The sequence below is a fragment of the Semicossyphus pulcher genome, unplaced genomic scaffold (genome assembly GCF_022749685.1).
Source record: "Semicossyphus pulcher isolate SPU_LCO1_2020_fin unplaced genomic scaffold, fSemPul1.0.p SCAF_2, whole genome shotgun sequence".
In the NCBI taxonomy this organism is placed as follows: Eukaryota; Metazoa; Chordata; class Actinopteri; order Labriformes; family Labridae; genus Semicossyphus; species Semicossyphus pulcher.
Genome location: NW_027211693.1, coordinates 15,503,167 through 15,521,344, shown reverse-complemented (window position 1 = coordinate 15,521,344; position 18,178 = coordinate 15,503,167). Strand labels below are relative to the sequence as shown.

At 43.6% G+C, this 18,178-nt stretch overlaps 1 protein-coding gene across 5 annotated transcripts in view; it reads left to right on the top strand.

The window, feature by feature from the left end:
* The window catches only part of elf1 (E74-like ETS transcription factor 1), a 36,777-nt gene that overhangs the window by 10,461 nt on the left and 8,138 nt on the right, over positions 1-18,178 (top strand). For 2 of the 5 annotated variants that reach the window (XM_069669800.1, XM_069669798.1), the window contains exons 2-3: positions 16,736-17,051; positions 17,501-17,557. In XM_069669800.1, coding sequence (XP_069525901.1) covers positions 16,980-17,051; positions 17,501-17,557 — 129 coding nt within the window. In that variant the 5' untranslated portion in view covers positions 16,736-16,979. Of the gene's footprint in view, positions 1-4,494; positions 4,524-11,211; positions 11,267-16,735; positions 17,052-17,500; positions 17,558-18,178 lie in introns of those variants that run through there. The other 3 variants (XM_069669801.1, XM_069669799.1, XM_069669802.1) reach the window with 3 other exon arrangements.

The following is an 18,178-nucleotide window of genomic DNA, read 5'->3' as shown; positions in this document are numbered from 1 at the left end:
CACTTCATCAGAACAGAATGTTGCTCATCTTGAAACGTACATAGAGGCCCAGGAGCTATTCATTTCAATGCTAGGGGAAGTTTGAGCTCACAGTGCTTTGCTTCCTCTTTTATGCATGTATTAGCTGACCCTCCCTAAAGTATTTTTTCCCCCCATCAACCAGCTAAAAGATTCTGGTAAATGTTCTCTAGAATCTGCTTCTAAAAGTTGCTCAGAGCAGCAGAGATAAAAGCTCACTTCCTGTTTCACCAGAAATCGACTCTGCACTTTGTGAACCACACAAACATTGAGCACATACTACACTGCTGAATAAACATGGGTACAGCAGCATCCAGATTTTGCACACACCTTTTATTCAAGCAACATGTTGTTGCTGCAGTATCCTGCACAGAGCACCCACTTTAGAAAAGCCCTGAACCAGCACTGAGCTGATATTTTTATCCAACTTTGGTCATTTTTTCTTGTAGTAATATGCAAAATACTTAAGCTTGTGATTGTTTCATGGGTTTGGCATTTAGAATTGATTTTGTGCAAGTAATGTCTGACGTAACTCGCACTTGGGGCCCAGGACAGGCAGCTGAGAAAAGATCCCAGCATAGATCCTAAAAGAGTATCCGAACAGGCCGAGTTACTGCGCTATTCTTAGGTTTCTGGATCAATCGGCCTTTCACTGGAACAGCAAAAAAATACTTTCTTTTCTGCATTTGTGTTTAGCACTTGCTGTAGCATCAGCACATGACCCAGCGTGTGAATGGCTCTGTTGTGTCGAGCAGGCACGAGTTTGCATTTGACCTAACTTTTTCATCATCTGCGCCCACCCTGATTTGGATTGTAAATGAAGCCTCGGAGGATGAAGTCGTACTAGGTGCCTTTGCGCTCTGCGACATGGAGGCTGATAAAGAAAAGGGAGCTGGGGGGCTGGATAGCGTAGTATCAGGTTCTTTCAATGCAAAGTCAACAAGTCTTAGCCTGTAATTAGATCATTAGGCTTGGGCAAGATGACGGAGGCGTTGCGAGAGAAGGGCACGACTCGAGGATGGATCAGGGGTGGAGTTTATAACTACAGTCCCCAGCATGCCGAGATATGTAAAAATGGAGGATTTATTTCGTTTTATGTTACAGGCACATGCTTTAAATAGACAGATCCAACTTTGTACAAGCAGGTACAAACTGTAACAAAGATACAACCCCAGTTGTATGTGCTCTAGTTCAAACTGGTCTTTATCACAGAAAGGATCAAAATATGTTCCATATCTGTTGGCAGCAAGAAGACAAACGTTATGCACTTGCTCAGGGTAAATTTAAGGAACACAAGTAAGTGCGATAAGTAATTAAGTAAGTCTAAGGAAATAATTACATGTTTTGGAACTGATCAAAATCTTCATCTTTGACAGGGAAAGTTAGCATGAAACATCAGCTTGTTCTTTCTATATGACTGTCATTTATCCCACTGATTATCTGGTTTATTGAAGGAGATGCAGGAAACCAGAACACACACGGCTTGTTTACCCACGGCTGCTATCTTTTAATAAACCTGGCAGGAAAATGTTAATAAAACAAAGCAGACTCAGAGCTCCCGCCTTGTTTTGGCGGTTTGCTTCTCTGCTTTATATTACTCATGGATGGATTTGCATCATCTGCCCGTGTCAGCTTCTCCATCTCTTCTTTTCCATTTTCATCTCTCTTTCTCTGGAGTGGATGGAGGCCCTGAAGGTCGGAGAAGCAGGCTTGTGACGGGAAGTTTGATCTTCAGTGAGGAGCCGGGGAAGAAGTGGGTGGGGAAAGTTAATGTGTAACACTGTCCTCTGACCTAACGGCTACTGTCAGGGTGCCACGGAGCAAGGCACATCAGGTGCTCTAAACATAGCTGCACTCAGCGCGTCAGAGCCACCCTCCCTCCGCGATTAAAGTTAAATCGATTGAGCAACCCTCTCCTCCATGTTGCAACTGTCTCATACTCGGAGCGTGCTGGGACTGGCAGTTCTGGAGTACATGTCGAACCTGAGCTGAGATCATCTGAACACAGAGCCCAGAGTCTGTCTCTACTCAGACATGTTTCATTCGAGCCCTGAAACAGTGATCCTGATTTGTATCTGAGGAGCAGTTATGGTTCTTTTTTCAACTTTGGCCTTTATATTTGGACTTATTTCCTGAGAAGCGATAAGGAAGTGATGTAATGCTGGACTTTTTAGGGATTTTAAAACCCTGTAGGTTCCAAAACATTCAATGGTACTTAGGTTTTTTTGAGAGTTTTTATTTCATGCTCAACTGAAAAGTTTTTATTGCACTTTACGCCACAATAAGTAGAAGGTTTAAAGCTTATTTTGAAACTCCTGCAAATGTTACCTCTAATTTATCACACTCTACCTTAAATATACCAGAACATGTGAGTTTTATCGGCCTCCATCTCTGACTTGTCACCCACATTTTTTTTTTTCACACAAGGCTGCATAAATGGGCAGGTGTAAAAGACTCACATCACCCCCCTTGCAGGTCTGGGTGAAAGACAAGAGCGTCATGTACTAGGGCAAAGAAAGAGAGCAAAAAAAGAAAGAGAGTGTGAGAGCGAGATGATATGTGGAATATCAGGTCACACCTTTTGATAACACTCCTGCTTATGCAACATAGCACGCTGGTCAGGACACAGATTCTGTGCTCGTAAAAGGGAGCGCCTGCTCCTCGCAACATGGCTGCAAATTGAGCCATTTACAGCAGAGTCGAGCCACAACTGTGTCATGTGTATAGCTGTAAAGTAACTTAGAACTTTAACTAAACTTCTGTACTAAAGTAGAATTTGTAGGTACTTTTACCTTACTTGAGTTTTTCAGATGTATGCTACTTTATGCCTCTATTGCAATACTTTCTAGAGGGAATGTTTCACTCCTTTCATGTATTTTGACAGCTTTAGTTACTAGTTTCAAAACCAACAATGATGTAATGTAAAAGTATGTTGCAATATGACAGAACCAACTGCCAAAAAGTGTGTAAATCTGTTTTTCCTCGTTGACCATCTACAAAATGTACACGCTGCTTACACTTAGAAAAAGCCCATTCTTGTGTCTTTAAGTCTTTGAAGCCCCCCTCCAGTGAAAATCAAGTGTTTAACCTTGTAAACATCTCCATGTGGTGTTTCTCAAGACATATCAGGGACAACATCAGCAGTCATCTCCATGGCTGGGCCTGTCTGCTTTTAAACTGCAGTGTACCAAGGACAGGCTGAACAACACGTTTTCAGATTGGCAGGTTTGTGATGTCATAAACCTAAGGAGCCAATCCCGTTAATGGACGGGGTGACGCTATGCATATCATTATGTGCAACCTATGGCAACCACTTCGGCAATGCGTGAGCCAGCTGTAACGTCATCGTAATTTTTGCAAACTCACTACTGACTACTAACGTTAACGTTACATTTCAAGCTAGCTAAGTTTCAACAAGTTGCCACTAAACGATGGCAGAGTTTTGTTTTGTTTTCACGATGGAGGGGGCGGTTGGAAATTTGCTTAGTGGGCGGGGACTATGAGGACTGTGAGATGCCTTGGGAGGATTTTTACAAGGTAATTAAACGTATTTTGCAGAAAAAACATATCAGACACAAGTTATTATTTCAAGCAGAGCATTTTATATGTCTTAAAACATGACTGGAGCTCGTCTTTAAGTACTCTCACATTTTTCGTAATAAAATGTTAACTCTGCTTGTAAGAAGAAAGAAGGTGATAACCAGGCCAACAGACATTAACAGAAACAATCAAGAAAAAATACATTAATTACGAATTATAAACTCTTATTAAGTCAGCTACAAAGGTTCATTCTGGTGAGGTTGTAGTTTTGAAAAACAACTTGCCTTTAAGTAGCATACAGTTAATTTTACTTACTAAAACTACAGTTCATCTAATGCATGTATTTTGATAAGAGTTTATCTGCTATACAGTTTGTGTGGGTGGAGGTGGGTTTGAATTTATTAGAGACAGATAAAAGCAGCATGCAGAACCTCGTAAAAAAAATCCATTACAGCTTTCTGTTCTGTACAGCCTTGTATGTTAATCTGTAAATACGACAATATGGTGACAGCTATAAATGTCAAGCACTACAGAACACTATATAATGCCTGAAAGCACATCCACATTGCAACGTTTTTCTTTCCAACTCAGTGAGTCCCACCCTGCATGAGGTAACATGGCTGAAAAATCGGCTCCATACTGTGCAACGCTTGTGACCGTAAAACTGACATCCTCAGTGAAGTTAGTTTTAGCTGGTGTCTGTTGCCACCTCCCTAACACTGCCTCATGCTAATTTAAACATCATGTTGGCTTTAATGCAGTATCACTTGGTACAAAGAGGCATTCTGACCCAGGCGCAGAGGAAAATGGATTCCCCACATGGTTTTCAGAAGCTTTTGTTCCAGACACCCAGCTGCAGCAGTGTCTGGATGCCTCAGCAGCCGGCTGTCAATGTGGAAAACTAGACAGATCTGCTGAACTCCTGTCTGACTGGAAAATACTCAGTGATGGAGGCCAGAATTAAGGTTTATTTATTTTTTCATTATTTTATTTTTGACTTGAGGACTTTTCCTCGATGTACATACTATTTGAATTCTTCACTTTTGTTCTCTCATCTTCCTGTATGTTTGTGAAATGCTTAATGACTGGAAATAGGAGGACTGTCAGAGGTCCAGACTTTTCAGACAGAATGTAGCTTTTAATGAGGTTCAAAAAGCCACATGTACAAGGAAGTTGGTCCCAGTTTTTTTGAAAGTTCGTCGTGACATGTGGCTGTTGTGGTGGACACGATGTGGGACAAACAAGACGTTAAATCCCAGGTTTGACCCATAAAGGCCACAAAATGTATTTCAGTTTGAGTTCAATGCTAGCTTTCATTTAAGGCCCTCACATCAGTGCACACACACAGAGCTGCATGCTGAAATGACTAAAACTCTACAGTTCCCCTTTTTTCTTATCTTGTGAGAATTTACCCACCAGTCAAATCCCAATTGAAACTGAAACTGTGTTGCAAGTTGATCTTACGTTTTAGCTAAAGAGTGCAGCTCATCAGCTCATTCACATCCAAATAAGCATTTCACTTTGCCCTAACTTAATGATACTGTTTGACAATTTGGGAAATATGCTTATTCTTTTTCTTGGATGTGGATGAAAAGATTGATACTATTCTCATATCTGTTTGTTATAGCGAAGAGCTAGTTAGCTTAGCGTGCAGGCTGAAAACAGTGGGAAGCAGCTAGCCGTGCTCCGCCAACTACAAGTACTTCCAAAATTAACGAAATAACAAGCTATATCTCATTTGTTTCATCCTGAAAGGTGTAAAAACTTAACATTGTTGTGTTAGACTTACAAATGTATAACTAAATATTTTTTACCCCTGAAAAGAGTCCTGCTAGCTGCCTCCGCCTGTCACCAGATTTATGCTAGGCTAAGCTAACTACTCTACTGCTTGAAAGCTAATAGGCATTTTTTAAGTTATGAGCATCAAAAGTGCCAGTCATCAAGTCACTATTTTTAAAAAACCCTGAAATCATGTAGACTGGGCCTGTTGGCTAACTCAAGAACTTAAGTTTTTCAGTCTGTCAAGGTCCCCATGCTTGAACTAAAAGATTTAATTATTTCATTCATCCACTAACAGCCGTTTACTACAGAGACAGGAGCAGTCATCATTATGCATATGGTGCGTGGTCTTCAGCCTGTGTCCTTGCAAACACTCTGGGCCTCTGTTGAGCTGAATGAGGCCCACCCTCTCCCTCTCTCTCTCTCTCTCTCTTTCTTGTGCCACAGAGCCGACTTTACAGGCCCTCTCCCTCTGCGTGTTCCTAAGCAACAGCCACTCCTTGTTTACCTTTGCTTTTTTGCATTGTGATTCTCGTCAGAACAACACAGCCCCAGACCCTCTGGAGACTGATTGTCAGGCCTCTTTATTCAAAGTAGCGTGAGGCAAGCGTGTACACAGGCCTGTCCTTAACGTATGATCCTCCATAATGAGCCATTTCATTAACTCTTTGTCTCCTTTACTTTAATTAGTACAGATCTTATATGGTTAAACAATAACAGCATGTAAACATTTTGTTGTGTAACCACATTACGCACTTTTGCCTCTGCAGCCGGAGGGTTTATTGTCCTCATCTCCTGCCCTCATGCTGCACCTTCCTCATCACCTGACTGTCATAAAAGCATGTATTTCATAAAGCATTCTTAAATATTGACCAGGCTGTACAGACTGTCCTTCTGCATCCTCGATCAAACACTTTCCCTATAGGTGAAGTGAACCTTTGATTGATGTTTGCAGCTGCAGAAATTAATTAAATTAATTGTTTTAGCATAGATACAGAGAGCATGTCAAAGCCAAGTGACAACAAGTACCTAAAGCATGCAGTCCAAACATGCATCGTGACTTCATGAGTTGTAGTTCAGGCTTGTCAGTTCAGTCACGCATAGCTCAACAGTTTTCGCCTGTATTTGAAGTATGCACCTGACATCATGAAAAGCAATGACTCTGCACTTCAGCTCAGACATCCAGCAGAGGAGCCACACGTTTACTGGCTCCGAGATTAGATAGAAACATTGGCCCGTGATAGCCTAATACCACACTGACCCAGAGTATCCAATTGTGTGAAATCAGATAAGCTCTCTTGAAGGGGGCTAAGCTGTCTCGGTGTGAGTGGTCCTATCTGTGAGGCTTTACGGGGGATCAGATGAGAAGAGCTGATTTAGTCCTTATTAGCTGTTAAACCGAAGCTTGATCTGCGGGAATCTTAAAAACGGCTTTACTTAAGCTGCAAATTAGCATGTTACGTAGTGTTTTAACCTCTCCAATGGAGGAACCATGAACTTACATTTTGTACTGCAGTGTTAGGCTACTGCTAGCACACTGAATTAGCATTTCTGTGTGTGCTTGTTGCCTCTATTTCAGAAAACAATATTTCCCAGTGAATTTAAAGGGATGGTTTTTGACTTATTATGCCAAGATAGAAGTGAAGATGGACACTGTTCTCATGTATTTCTGCTACATGAGGCTGGCATCCAGTTAGCTTAGCTTAAAGACTGGAAATGGGGGAACAGCTAGCTTGGCTCAGTACAGCAACAGCTGCCGACTAGCACCTCTAAACCTCTTTAAAATATATGTTGAATGTTACTTTCTACAAAAACCATAGACTAAAATTGACAAGTTGCAGTTTTTCAGGAGGGGTTGGGGGTTAACTTTCTGCAAGTAAATCTATATTTTTACTTCTGTAGGGAGTCAGGCTAGCTGCTCACTAGGCTAGGCTACACTAACTAGATGCTAGCTCTAGCTACGTGTTTGCTGTACTGACATAAAAATATCTTCTGATTTAATTCTTGGCATAAAGCGAATGTAGAGTAATCCCCTAAATGTTGTACTATACCTTTAAGAATCAGAGACCCCAAACATGTGTGACAAGGCTGAGAAAATTGCGTTGTTTGATTTTACTCCCTCTCTAGGTGTGTTGTCGGTTACATACTGCTGCATGCCTGACTATGGGTGGACACATCAGCCTGCTTGTGTCCAGACCTGTTTGGTATGCAGCCTCCTCTGAAACAGCCGGGTCCCCGATTCCCCGGCCCTGACTCAGACTCTGAGCCCAGAGATTTTCACTGTAACCAGTATTGTGCTGCCAGGCTGGTGTGGAAAGTCTCTTGGCAAAGTTCAGACCGTATATAAGCTCCAAGTGGAATTTATCCCTTAGAGAAAATTAGCTGTTGTGGGAAGTTACATAATCTGAAGCCTGCTATCAGTGGCGCTGTGGTTTATAGTGTAAGAAATAATTAGGGATGTCATCCTTCACCTTGTTTTTATTCAGGTTTGGATGACAGTGCGCCGCTGGCAGGTATGATATCCTCCCTTACTGCTGCCAGTGTACCTGTGCTGTGACATGTTAGTATTGGTATGAATGTAAACACATCAGGGATGGGCGCGTTAATACGCTGTTTCAGGAGCAGGTACAGTAGTGCTGTTTTTAGAATCACTCCAGGATTTGAATTAAGCTTAGTTTATTAAGAGGGTTTATGTATATTTGTGGCCTCTTTATTATATTACAGCAAGGTGATTCTATGCTCTACCCTCCTCCTGTACATGTCTAATGTCGTGGGAGGCTTTCTTACTGTATAAAAAGTAGAGAATATAGCCTTTACAGTCTAGTCATGCATCAAATTGCGTACACAGGAGCCAAAACAACAGCAGAGTCAGGATGAAGCATTTCAAAAATGTCTGCAAGAAAGGAATCAGCAGGACGGCGTGAGGCAACTCACACACACGCACAGACTTGCATGCTTTTTATCCTCGCCTTTTGTGTTTTTTCACTTGGAATCGTTGTGATTTTCAAATTGAAGACAATTATGTGATTGAGCTGAGACACAAGACGGGCTGTGCGGAGCAAAATGAACTTCTTGTACCTGTTTTGTTCAGATATAATTTCAGATCCCTGCAGCCTGAGAACAAATTGTTTTTTCTTGAGGAGGATAAGTTTGGATGCTGTATCGCTCAGCAACAGAGTTAGGGAAAGTAAAGTTGAACAAAGTGTTGTTTTACACGGCCGACATCATTACTACGTCCTGCAACAGCTACTGCCTTTGTCACTGATCAACACCTGAACAGTGTGAAAGATATTGTTGCTGTTTGATAGCATGTTTTATGACAAGATGTGTCCATTCATACGCAGGTTTTATAAGAAACGATGGATTCTTCATATTTGTACAAGTTCTGTTTTCCACATGGAGGACATGAACGACCTCTGACCTCTGGCCTGCATACATCTCATTTTAAGAATACTGATCCTCAGAGCAGAAAACAATAACATTGCTACTCTCTGTTTGTGTTAGCGTTTGCATTTGCACATCTTATTTTGGCATGATAACGGAAAGTGGCTTGACTGGAATGGCAAACGTTTGACCCTGCAGTAGATAGGTTTGGTTCTTAAAGCCAGTTTAATTTTGAATCCAGGTCTGCTTTGCAAAAAACAGGAGGATTTGTTGAAATTAAATGCTGACAAATGTCTTATTAAGCCTTTGAATTGTCTCTGTTCTTTTGGAGCAATGTAGAAAACATTTAGATGTCAGGGTTCTCATTTTTTAAGCCTGCCCCTGGCGAAAAGCAAAACATCAGTGTTGTTAAATCACATATAAGATCAGGCATTGTTATTTTATAAAATATGTTGCCCGAGGTAATTTTTCCTTTCCCCACACTTGCTCGCGAGGCCGTCTTACTCTGCACCCTAATGACAGTGTCCAGATGCTTTAATAAAATCCTCCAGCCTCGTGGACATCACAGCAGCACACAGCACATCAAACTGTGTGTGTGCGAGGCTGCAGATGTCTTTTCTAAAACTTTGCTGCAATTTCCTGTCCTGTTTTCACAACTTCAATGGCTCTTCCTATCTGCGACATGTGGCCTGTTGCCACATAATAGAAATAGGCCGCTGGGGGTTGCTTTTGACAAATGGGCTGCATCTGTTACGTTAAAAACACGCCTCTCTGAGGCAAAGCCTGCTTTTGGATCCATCTGGTAAGATTGTAGTAATATAGTCAAGATGGAAATAAAGACGCGTGTGTAGTTTTGAAGGATTTATTGTGATTTAGATGTTGTGTGGGTACATTTCCAGGCTTGTTGTTTGTTTATTTAAGTAGAAGCAGAAGTTAATTCAGCAGATGGAATATTTCGACATTGTTAATGAATGTCTTGTATGTGCTTTAGGGCAGATCCTCTCACTGGTTCATAAACAGATTGTGGGGTTCTCTTGTTGCGCATGTAGCATGTGTGTGGGCTGATCTACAAGTGAGAACTGTGTGGTAGGAACCATGTCGTTTGTTCTGAGAATTTCTCTAAAACCAACTCATAGGGCCAAATAAGGGATGTGCATGTGTGATTGTGTGTCGGGGTGGGGGGTTACTAATGCAGTCTGTGTTTGCACGCCTTGTGTCAGCATTGTGGGTAGAGATGTCTGCAAATGGCAGGTGTGGCTGTGAGAGCTCTATTGTGATCTGCTAATTCACCATCACTGTCATTAATCAGCATGAGTGTAGCAGAAGCATATGTGAGAAGGTGAGAAAAAAATGTAAAGGTGTCTCATCAGCAGATGTATTTAAGAAAAACATTGTCAGCCTGCTGTTTTATTACACATTTCTGCTAAAACAATCCTCTGAGCTCACGCTGGAGATTTGACTGTGTCTTGTACAAACACGCTTCCTGTGAGATTACCAACTAATTTTCAGTTACGTCACTCGCATAGATAATTCTAGTAGCTACATTATTCATGTCAGAAAATGCTACCTGTGTCACAACAAGCCTCACATCTATGAGAGTAAAAGCAGCGTGCTGTGTGAGAAGGAAGGAGGGGGAGTTGAGAACTTTCCGCTCTTACACAGAGACAGAAATTTTCTTCTTGAGTGTGGTTTAACAGACAGGAAGCAGCACAAACCCACTGCTCAGTGATGCTGTTCCTGTGAGCGCAACATTCACAGGTCAGTTTGTGGGTGTTCTTTCTGCACCGCTTTTAAGATATGTCACGGCTATTTCTAGACGCCATTATTTCTCTTGTGTGCCCTAAACAAGAAAGTCCAGTATGCTGAAGTATGATGAAGGGCTTTGTTAGAAGAGGGTAGCGTATAACGTCTCAGCAGGAAGCATGCCTCGAACATATTTGAGCTAAAATTGACCAAAAAAGCAGTGGAATCTGGTCTGTGGGGACGTTTTGTCACTGGGGGACAGCACAGAGGTTCCATCTTTGTCTCCAGGTCATTTAATCCTTCTGAAGCTAATGTCTAGTCTTCCAAAAAAAACTGACAAATGTACTTTATTGTGCGCAAGTTGGCACAAACAACAGTTGTCACAGGAAGGCATCTCTGCCCTGAGCCCGAGTGGAAAAGTACAAGGTTTTTCAGGAGATGAGATTAAATTCCATTCTCCTTCTGAAAGCCTGCGCTCGAGGTGACGTTTTTCTTACAGTCTTCATTCGGCCCTGGCACGGCAGAGCCACATACCTCCTATACCCCTCAGACACAGACACAGTTCGCGCTGGCTCGGACGCATGCGGTGCCCAGCGTTGTGTCTGATGCCTTGTGTCCTGCAGCTGCATGCTTTGAGCCCCGGCAGTGTCTGTGCCTGCCTCTGTGCCCGTCTCTGCCGTTTTTTTTTATCACCACACGCATGGTGAGGCCTCAGGATTGCAGTGAAAGCACTCCTTTATTCAGCACCATAAAGTGGAGTTTGAAACGTGGTGAGACATGCTGTATTGTGCAACGCTGTGTGGTGAGTAAAATGTAGAATGCACAGAAAATGCTGTACACAAGGTAGTTTTTATGGTGCTGACACGGTGACGTAGCAGTGCTGCAACTTTCTAATAACTGCCTCCTACTCACACACTATGACCTTCTCTGCTGCTTTTATTCAATCAACACTTTGCCTATTTCTTGTTATCTTAAAATGTAGAATAGATGAAGATTTATACGCATACTTTACATCTTTCTTTCACTGCAGGAGCCGTGTTTTTCTACCCAAAAACGGTCGTGTTTGAGCTATTTCCCTTGGCTCTCAAAGCGCTATTGTTACATACCGCTGTGCAGTTTTATGACCTCTGCACTAAAACGTACCCGAAAGGGAACTGCTGTCCAGAAATGATGATCATGATCCTCTGATGCCCACATGGGCTATCACAGGGCTCCAGGAATGAGCTCCAGCCTCGTATCACTGAGTCATTTCCTTTACAGGAACCCAGAGGATCCTGCAAAAACAGCATGTCTGCGCTGACAACAACCACTCAGTAACACGATTGTGGTGAGCCCACGCATTTTCTGCCATCTTGCACTTTGGTGTTTTCTCTGCACAGCTCAATTGGGAAAACTAAAACCTTTTGAAGGACTCATTTTTGGTGACGATTTCTCTCTGTTAGGACTGAAATGTGTCTCTCAGCTCTGCTTGATGAAGGTAAAATCACAGCTTGTGTCTGTTCTGAAACCTTTGCACATTTAAAGAGTGCACTCCTGATTGATGTCCGTTTCACTTTTTACCACTCATATCTGCACTGCCTATACATGTGTGGGAAAAAGTTTTCAAATACCAGGAATACCATCCTCTCCCCGACACCAGCTGCAGCCATCTTCGAGCCCTGTGACGGCTGTTTTGCATACTGCCGAGCACTCATGTCACCTGTAAAATCAGCGTCTCTGCAACCTGAGCTGAAAATGGCTGATAAGTAAAGTTTGCCCTGGTCCTTTTTTTCTCGCATCTCACAATGTTTGCACTCACCCCATGCAGGGTGAGTCATTGCATAGTCATTCAATTGGCTTAAATTACCTCCTTTCATGGTCAACAATGAGCTCAGCTGAAGAGACTAAAGCGGGGGAAGTAGGGCCTTCTGGGAATGCTCCATTTGTTCATGAATCCTGACTCTAATTGGTTGTTATTGCGACTGGCAGTCACCATGCTGTAGGGGTGGAGTAGGCTGGTGTTTGCTTCATACTCCTCCTCAGTCTGCTGTTCGCCAGATATAACAGACAGCTGTAATCATCAGATGAGAGGAGACTGATAGAGTTACGTCACCGTGGTCGCAGACAGGGGCCATGATGGAGCTTCATCAACCATCAGCCGTTCATAGTACAAATCATTTTTAGGGCCTTCCTTAAGGATATCTTCATTTTCAACCATTTTCTGACATTTATTTACATATTTTCTACTTGAAAAAAAGATCATCGAATTAAACAAAAATGAAAACAACTGGGGCACTGGTTTAGCTCAGTAGCTACTGTACAGAGGCTACTGGCCTTGTTGCAGCCGCCGTAGGCTCGACTCTCTCCCTCAGCTGCATGCTGCATGTCATTCCCCACTCTCCTCTCCCAATGTTGCCTGTTTCTCTTTCAATCATTAAAGGCAAAAATGGCCTGAAAGAATAATCTTTATAAAAAATGCTGTACTAAAGTCTAGTACATTTATTGAAAAGGGGGGGTTTCACATTTTAAGACATATACACTACCAGTCAAAAGTTTGGACACACTTTCCCATTCGCTTGTATGAGAAAATGTGTCCAAACTTTTGACTGGTAGTGTATATATAATGTTACAATGTGGGATGTCCAGACTAAACACGGGTAAATGTATGTTGGAGTAAACCCCAGGCTTCTCAGCTCAGTCCGCAGGCTGCTGTGAACGCCAGGTTTCACACAGTTTTTTCTACACGCTGCACTTTGTGACGTCACAAAGTGCAGCCAATCAGAAGAAAGTGGGCTTGTAAGGACGGGGTTTCCTAAATGGACAGAGCTGACGGAGGCTGTTTGATGGCCTGCACAGAGCACCAGTGTGAGGAAAATGATGAGTTTTGTTTAACTGTAAATTATGCTAAGCTACTCCACAGGTATCAGAGTGAAATATGAGGCTTGAAATGAGCATAATACCCCCACTTTAAATCTACAAACATCAGTAGGCTAGTTTAATGTTAACAATGGAACAAATGACTAAACCATAGAGTTATGAAGTTCCCTTCAGCTATATGTAGCGTTTAAGCACCTTTCAGTTCAGCCTTCCGGTTTCACAGCCTGCAACAGAGTTTCTCTGCTATTTTTAGAAAAAAAGCTGGAAAAAAACTGACTGTACTCCACCTTTTCACCACCAAACATATGACAGACAAGGATCAAGAGGAGTGACTTGAACATATAGTAGCATTTAGCATGTCCAAAGGGTTGGTGGAGACCAAAACAGGGCTTAAATAAAGATGGACAAAAACATGACTTTGGATGAATGCTTGAGCTGTTCTGTGTCTGTTAGATGTGGAAAATGTTACTGCCATAAAAGGCTGCTAAATTAATATGCTGAAAATCACTTCTTCCACTGCTCCCATGTGGCCAAAAATCAATTAATGCTGCTTTGAAACATTTTTCTTGGTTACTGGGAGAACTGTTTTTTATATTTGTGCCCCAGTTTATTTAATAGTTTTAGCACAAGTTATTGAAATGGCTGAATGTTGTTTTTAACAGCTGAGAGCAATAGAAATAACAAGACGAGAAAGAGGCTGATGACATGCAGCACATGTGTTTGGTTAGACTCTAAACCAGGACGCTACATTCACACATTTCTCGCTGCAGTCCTCGGGGCCACCAGGATGCCCCGCCCGGAAACCACACTTAAATGCTTGAGTCTGTCAAAAGCAAGGCCCCACCCAGAGCGAGTCACAGGCAGTCTATTTGCTCTGTGGACTATTATGCATTGACTAACATCCCAGTAAAAAAAAAAATAAAAACCCTCCCTCCACTGTTCTCCTCCTCTTCTCCTCTTCATGACGTAGCGAGCGCAGCTACAACCCAGCCCCTGTGCTGGGACAAGGCAGCTGTTGTCATGTGCTCGTGGATAATGTGCAGGCTGCGTCTGAGTAATGGCTGGCTCTCTTGTATCCCTGTCTGCTGTTAGCACCATGCCAACTGGGCCACGCAGATCAATGATGCTCTGACAGGGGGGATATAGAAAATACAGACACTGACACAGTCTGAAACAGTGGACAACAGACATATAAAGTCAATTAGACACTAAATACATGCACGCGAAGGAGGATAAAAGAGTAACTGTTTACTTCTTTCTTGATTCCTGCTGCCGGTTTCCTGTCATATGATAACCTATGAATTATTAGATGCTTATAATTTCTCATGAGCTGAAACATGCACGCTAACAGCCCCATATATGTCCATAAATCTAACCCAAAAGAGGAATAATGATGCTTGGTAGTTTAGTGTCTCTCAGATCTTGGAGAAGGCAGAGAGGCCGGGCAGGGCGATTACCGAGTGGTCCAACACAACACAGACAGCTGCACTTCTACCTCATCTTGGTGTCTTGGTCTGCCTTCACAGAGGACAGACGAGGGCTGCGAATGCGTGGGTGTGTGGTCCAAATTGCAAGCGAGTGAGAGAGCGACTTAGCGGCCGCACACGTCCACCGACGTTTTTTCTTTTGTTTTGTTTTTTTTACAAGACTTTTACATCTTCCTCCATTTGGACGGACATAAAATGTATCCCCTCTTTTCTGCTTCAGCTTGGTAATGGCTTGTCACACTCTCCAAGCGCACGAAACATGCCAAGAGGACCAGGGCACCGGAGCGCTCGCAGACAGATGGCGGCAGCGCTCAGCTCTGGCAGAGGTGGGCATGGACACTGCCCAGAAGAGAGACAGCAAAAGAGGCGACCGACTAGAGTGAAACACCAGCTCGACCGCTTCCCTGTCTCTCTTCTGTCTGCCAAAACGATGCTCCCCAGACCCCGGCCACATGTTACTTCTCTGTCTGAAAGATAAACTAAATCTCAAAATGAGTTTGGCCCCCGTGACCCACAAGCTGCGGAAGTTTCAGTCCCTCTCTCTGTACTTCTCCGCTGTTACCACCCTTCAAAGTACAATTGAGCCTGGTATGCAAGTTCGTCAGTCACACAGGCATTTCAAAGCAAATAGGCTCCACCCTGCAGCAGTGGAAAAAGCACGGATGGTGTCGGGGGGGGTGGATGGACTAAACTCTGCCATCTTTTACTTCTCTACAGCTGCCAGCTCTTTGGTCTCACAGCAGAGTAGGGGGTTTTTTGGCCCGGGGGTGTCCATTTATTCTCCAGCCCAACATCAGCCCCCAACTGTCGTTCAGGCCCGAAACCTGCCTCTGGGTATCTGGTTGTCGGGGACACACCTCAAAACACACACACACACACACACACACTAACAAGCACAGGACCACCAGTATCCCTCCCCCGCCGCCTCTGATCACAGCAACTCCCCGAGGGTCAGCACAGAGGGGCTTCCAGAGCATCATCAGACGAGCGGTCTCTCGTCTGTGTGTGTGTGTGTATGTGTGTGTGTTTCTGTGCAGAGGGAGGGTTTCATTCGGACCCTCTCCGCCCCACCGCCTGCTCATGTGATCATACCATCAGCCCCCCTGAGCCTTGTGATCTCGGGTGGAGGGCTGAGGGGTGTCTTCGCTCCAGGGAGGGTGATAAAACGAGATCCTCCTGATGTTAGGTTGTTGTGCTGACCAGTATTGAATCTGCAACTATTGTGATAATTGAGTTATTTTTCAAGCCAAATTGCCCATTATTTGATCGTTTTAGATCCTGAATTGTATGAAATTTACATTTACCTTCCTACATTATCGGAAATTGAAGTTTGAAATGTACTTTTACGGGGGTCTGGAGGGTTTATTTAACAAAAGAAGCTATTTGAAGATGTCTCTCTTCCTCCAGGATATTGTGATTTCTCATTCTTTCCTACGATGCGATTGACCATAGGATTAATCAATGACTGAAGATAGTAGACTGATTATTTGATAGCTTGTTGCAGCTCTAGTTTTTCACTTTTAAGCCACAGAGCGTAAAATGGTGTGAGAAATGAGGCTGGATGTTTGTTCTGATGCTTGCAGGAACACATTTGCATTGACATTAAGCCACAAACCTGTTGCTATCTCATTTTTTGGGGGGCGAACAGAAAATACATCTGTGTAGTAGTGAGGGAGAAATCTGACGGGGATTTCTCTGCTGAAACTTGTGGCTTTTCAACTCTGAACATCAGACAGAGCAAAGATAAGCATGTCCTGCATGAAGCTGTGCAGCTCTGGTGCATTTATACATGCAATTGTGGGTTCTAGGTTTCTTCCCTTGTACTGTCTCTGCTCCTCCCCGCCTCTCTGGTCTCTCAGTGAAATTAAACCGATCTAATATGTCTCCTGACCTTAGCCCCTATCTCTTTCTCTCTCTCTCTCTGCCAGGTGTAGATGCTCCAGGCGCAGCGGGACCCAGCCTCCGTGTCAGAGAGGGACGAGGCTGCTCCCACCTGGGCCACAGCACGCCTCTGAAACTCCTGGTCTCTCTCTCTGATCACAAGCAGGACAGGAGGGACGACGCCATTTTGTTAGGGTGAAGCTGAGACTCTCTTGAGTGCAGACAAGGAGCCGGGAGTGGTCGTAGCCTGGGATATTTTAGGCTGCTCTCTGCCCTCTGAACTCTGCTGCCATGACCACTGCAGTGCAGCCCACTGAACTGGTGTTTGAATTTGCCAGCAACGGGATGGATGAAATCAATCAGGTAAGTATCGCACTGCACAAAGCACATTTAAAATCTGGATGTTTGTTGCTTTTATGCATAACTTGGCTTGTAGGCTACGTTTTCTAACCTCTGAACCAGTGTTTTACCATCAATCTTCTTCGCCTAGATGTGCTGTGTGTCTACTTGTTGATAAATGTTAAGACTGTTCATAGCCAGGCAAACAAACTTGTATAAACAGCGCAGTCTCTGGGGCAGGATTAGAAATCCATGATCTTTAACTCCGACTACATGTTAGGGAGCGAGGCGGGCGGAGGGGAGGATGGAGCAGAGAGAAGAGGTCTGGGAGGAGCAGAAATGGATAGACCTGCAGAGAGGTTAGGGTGCGTGGGAGGGGAAGGGGGCGGGGCTTGGCCGTGAACATGTTTAAGGCACAAACGTTTCTGTGCGTGCATACTTTGTGAACCTGTGTCTTTTCATTACCCGGTCAGGTGTACAGTTATCTCATCCCCACACCTGTGTCTGAATCCTGTGGAGCAGGCTTGATTGTAAGTGTGGTTGCATGTGTGTTTACGTGTTACTGGTATCTGTGTGTGTATCTAGAGTGAACAAATTGTCACTGGATCCCTGAATAGCACCGGTTCAGGCCTAACCAGACAGACCAGTTACGAGACTGCTCGCAAGGGAAGGGATAATTCCACTTGAAGCACTTGTATTGTTCCAGCGCTACAGTTCTGTTCGTTGCTGCACCCACCCAGCCTGTTATGCAAGCAGCATGCCCCTATTTACCACGTCCTGGAAATACCCCCAAAAAGGAACAACATACGAGCGCAGTGGCCATTTTGTTTCTCCTGGCTGTGCTAAAGATTAATTTTGGCTACAATAAAGCTGAGTGAAATTGTTAGTTCTTTAATGATTAGCCATGCTATATTGGGTTTAAGGTCAATAAGTAGCTCCCTGAGGTGTATCATGTAATGACTGCAGGGTGATACTGCAGCGCTCTGCTCTTATTTTGAAATGAAAACAAACAACCTTCTTCAGGCGACTGAAACTATCTGAGCTTTAGGCAAACAAACGCGATAGCATCTCTGCTGCTAACACTGTCAAACGCCGTGCTAATGAGGATATTGAAAGCGGTACAGACAGTTGGACTCCATTGTGGCGAGGCA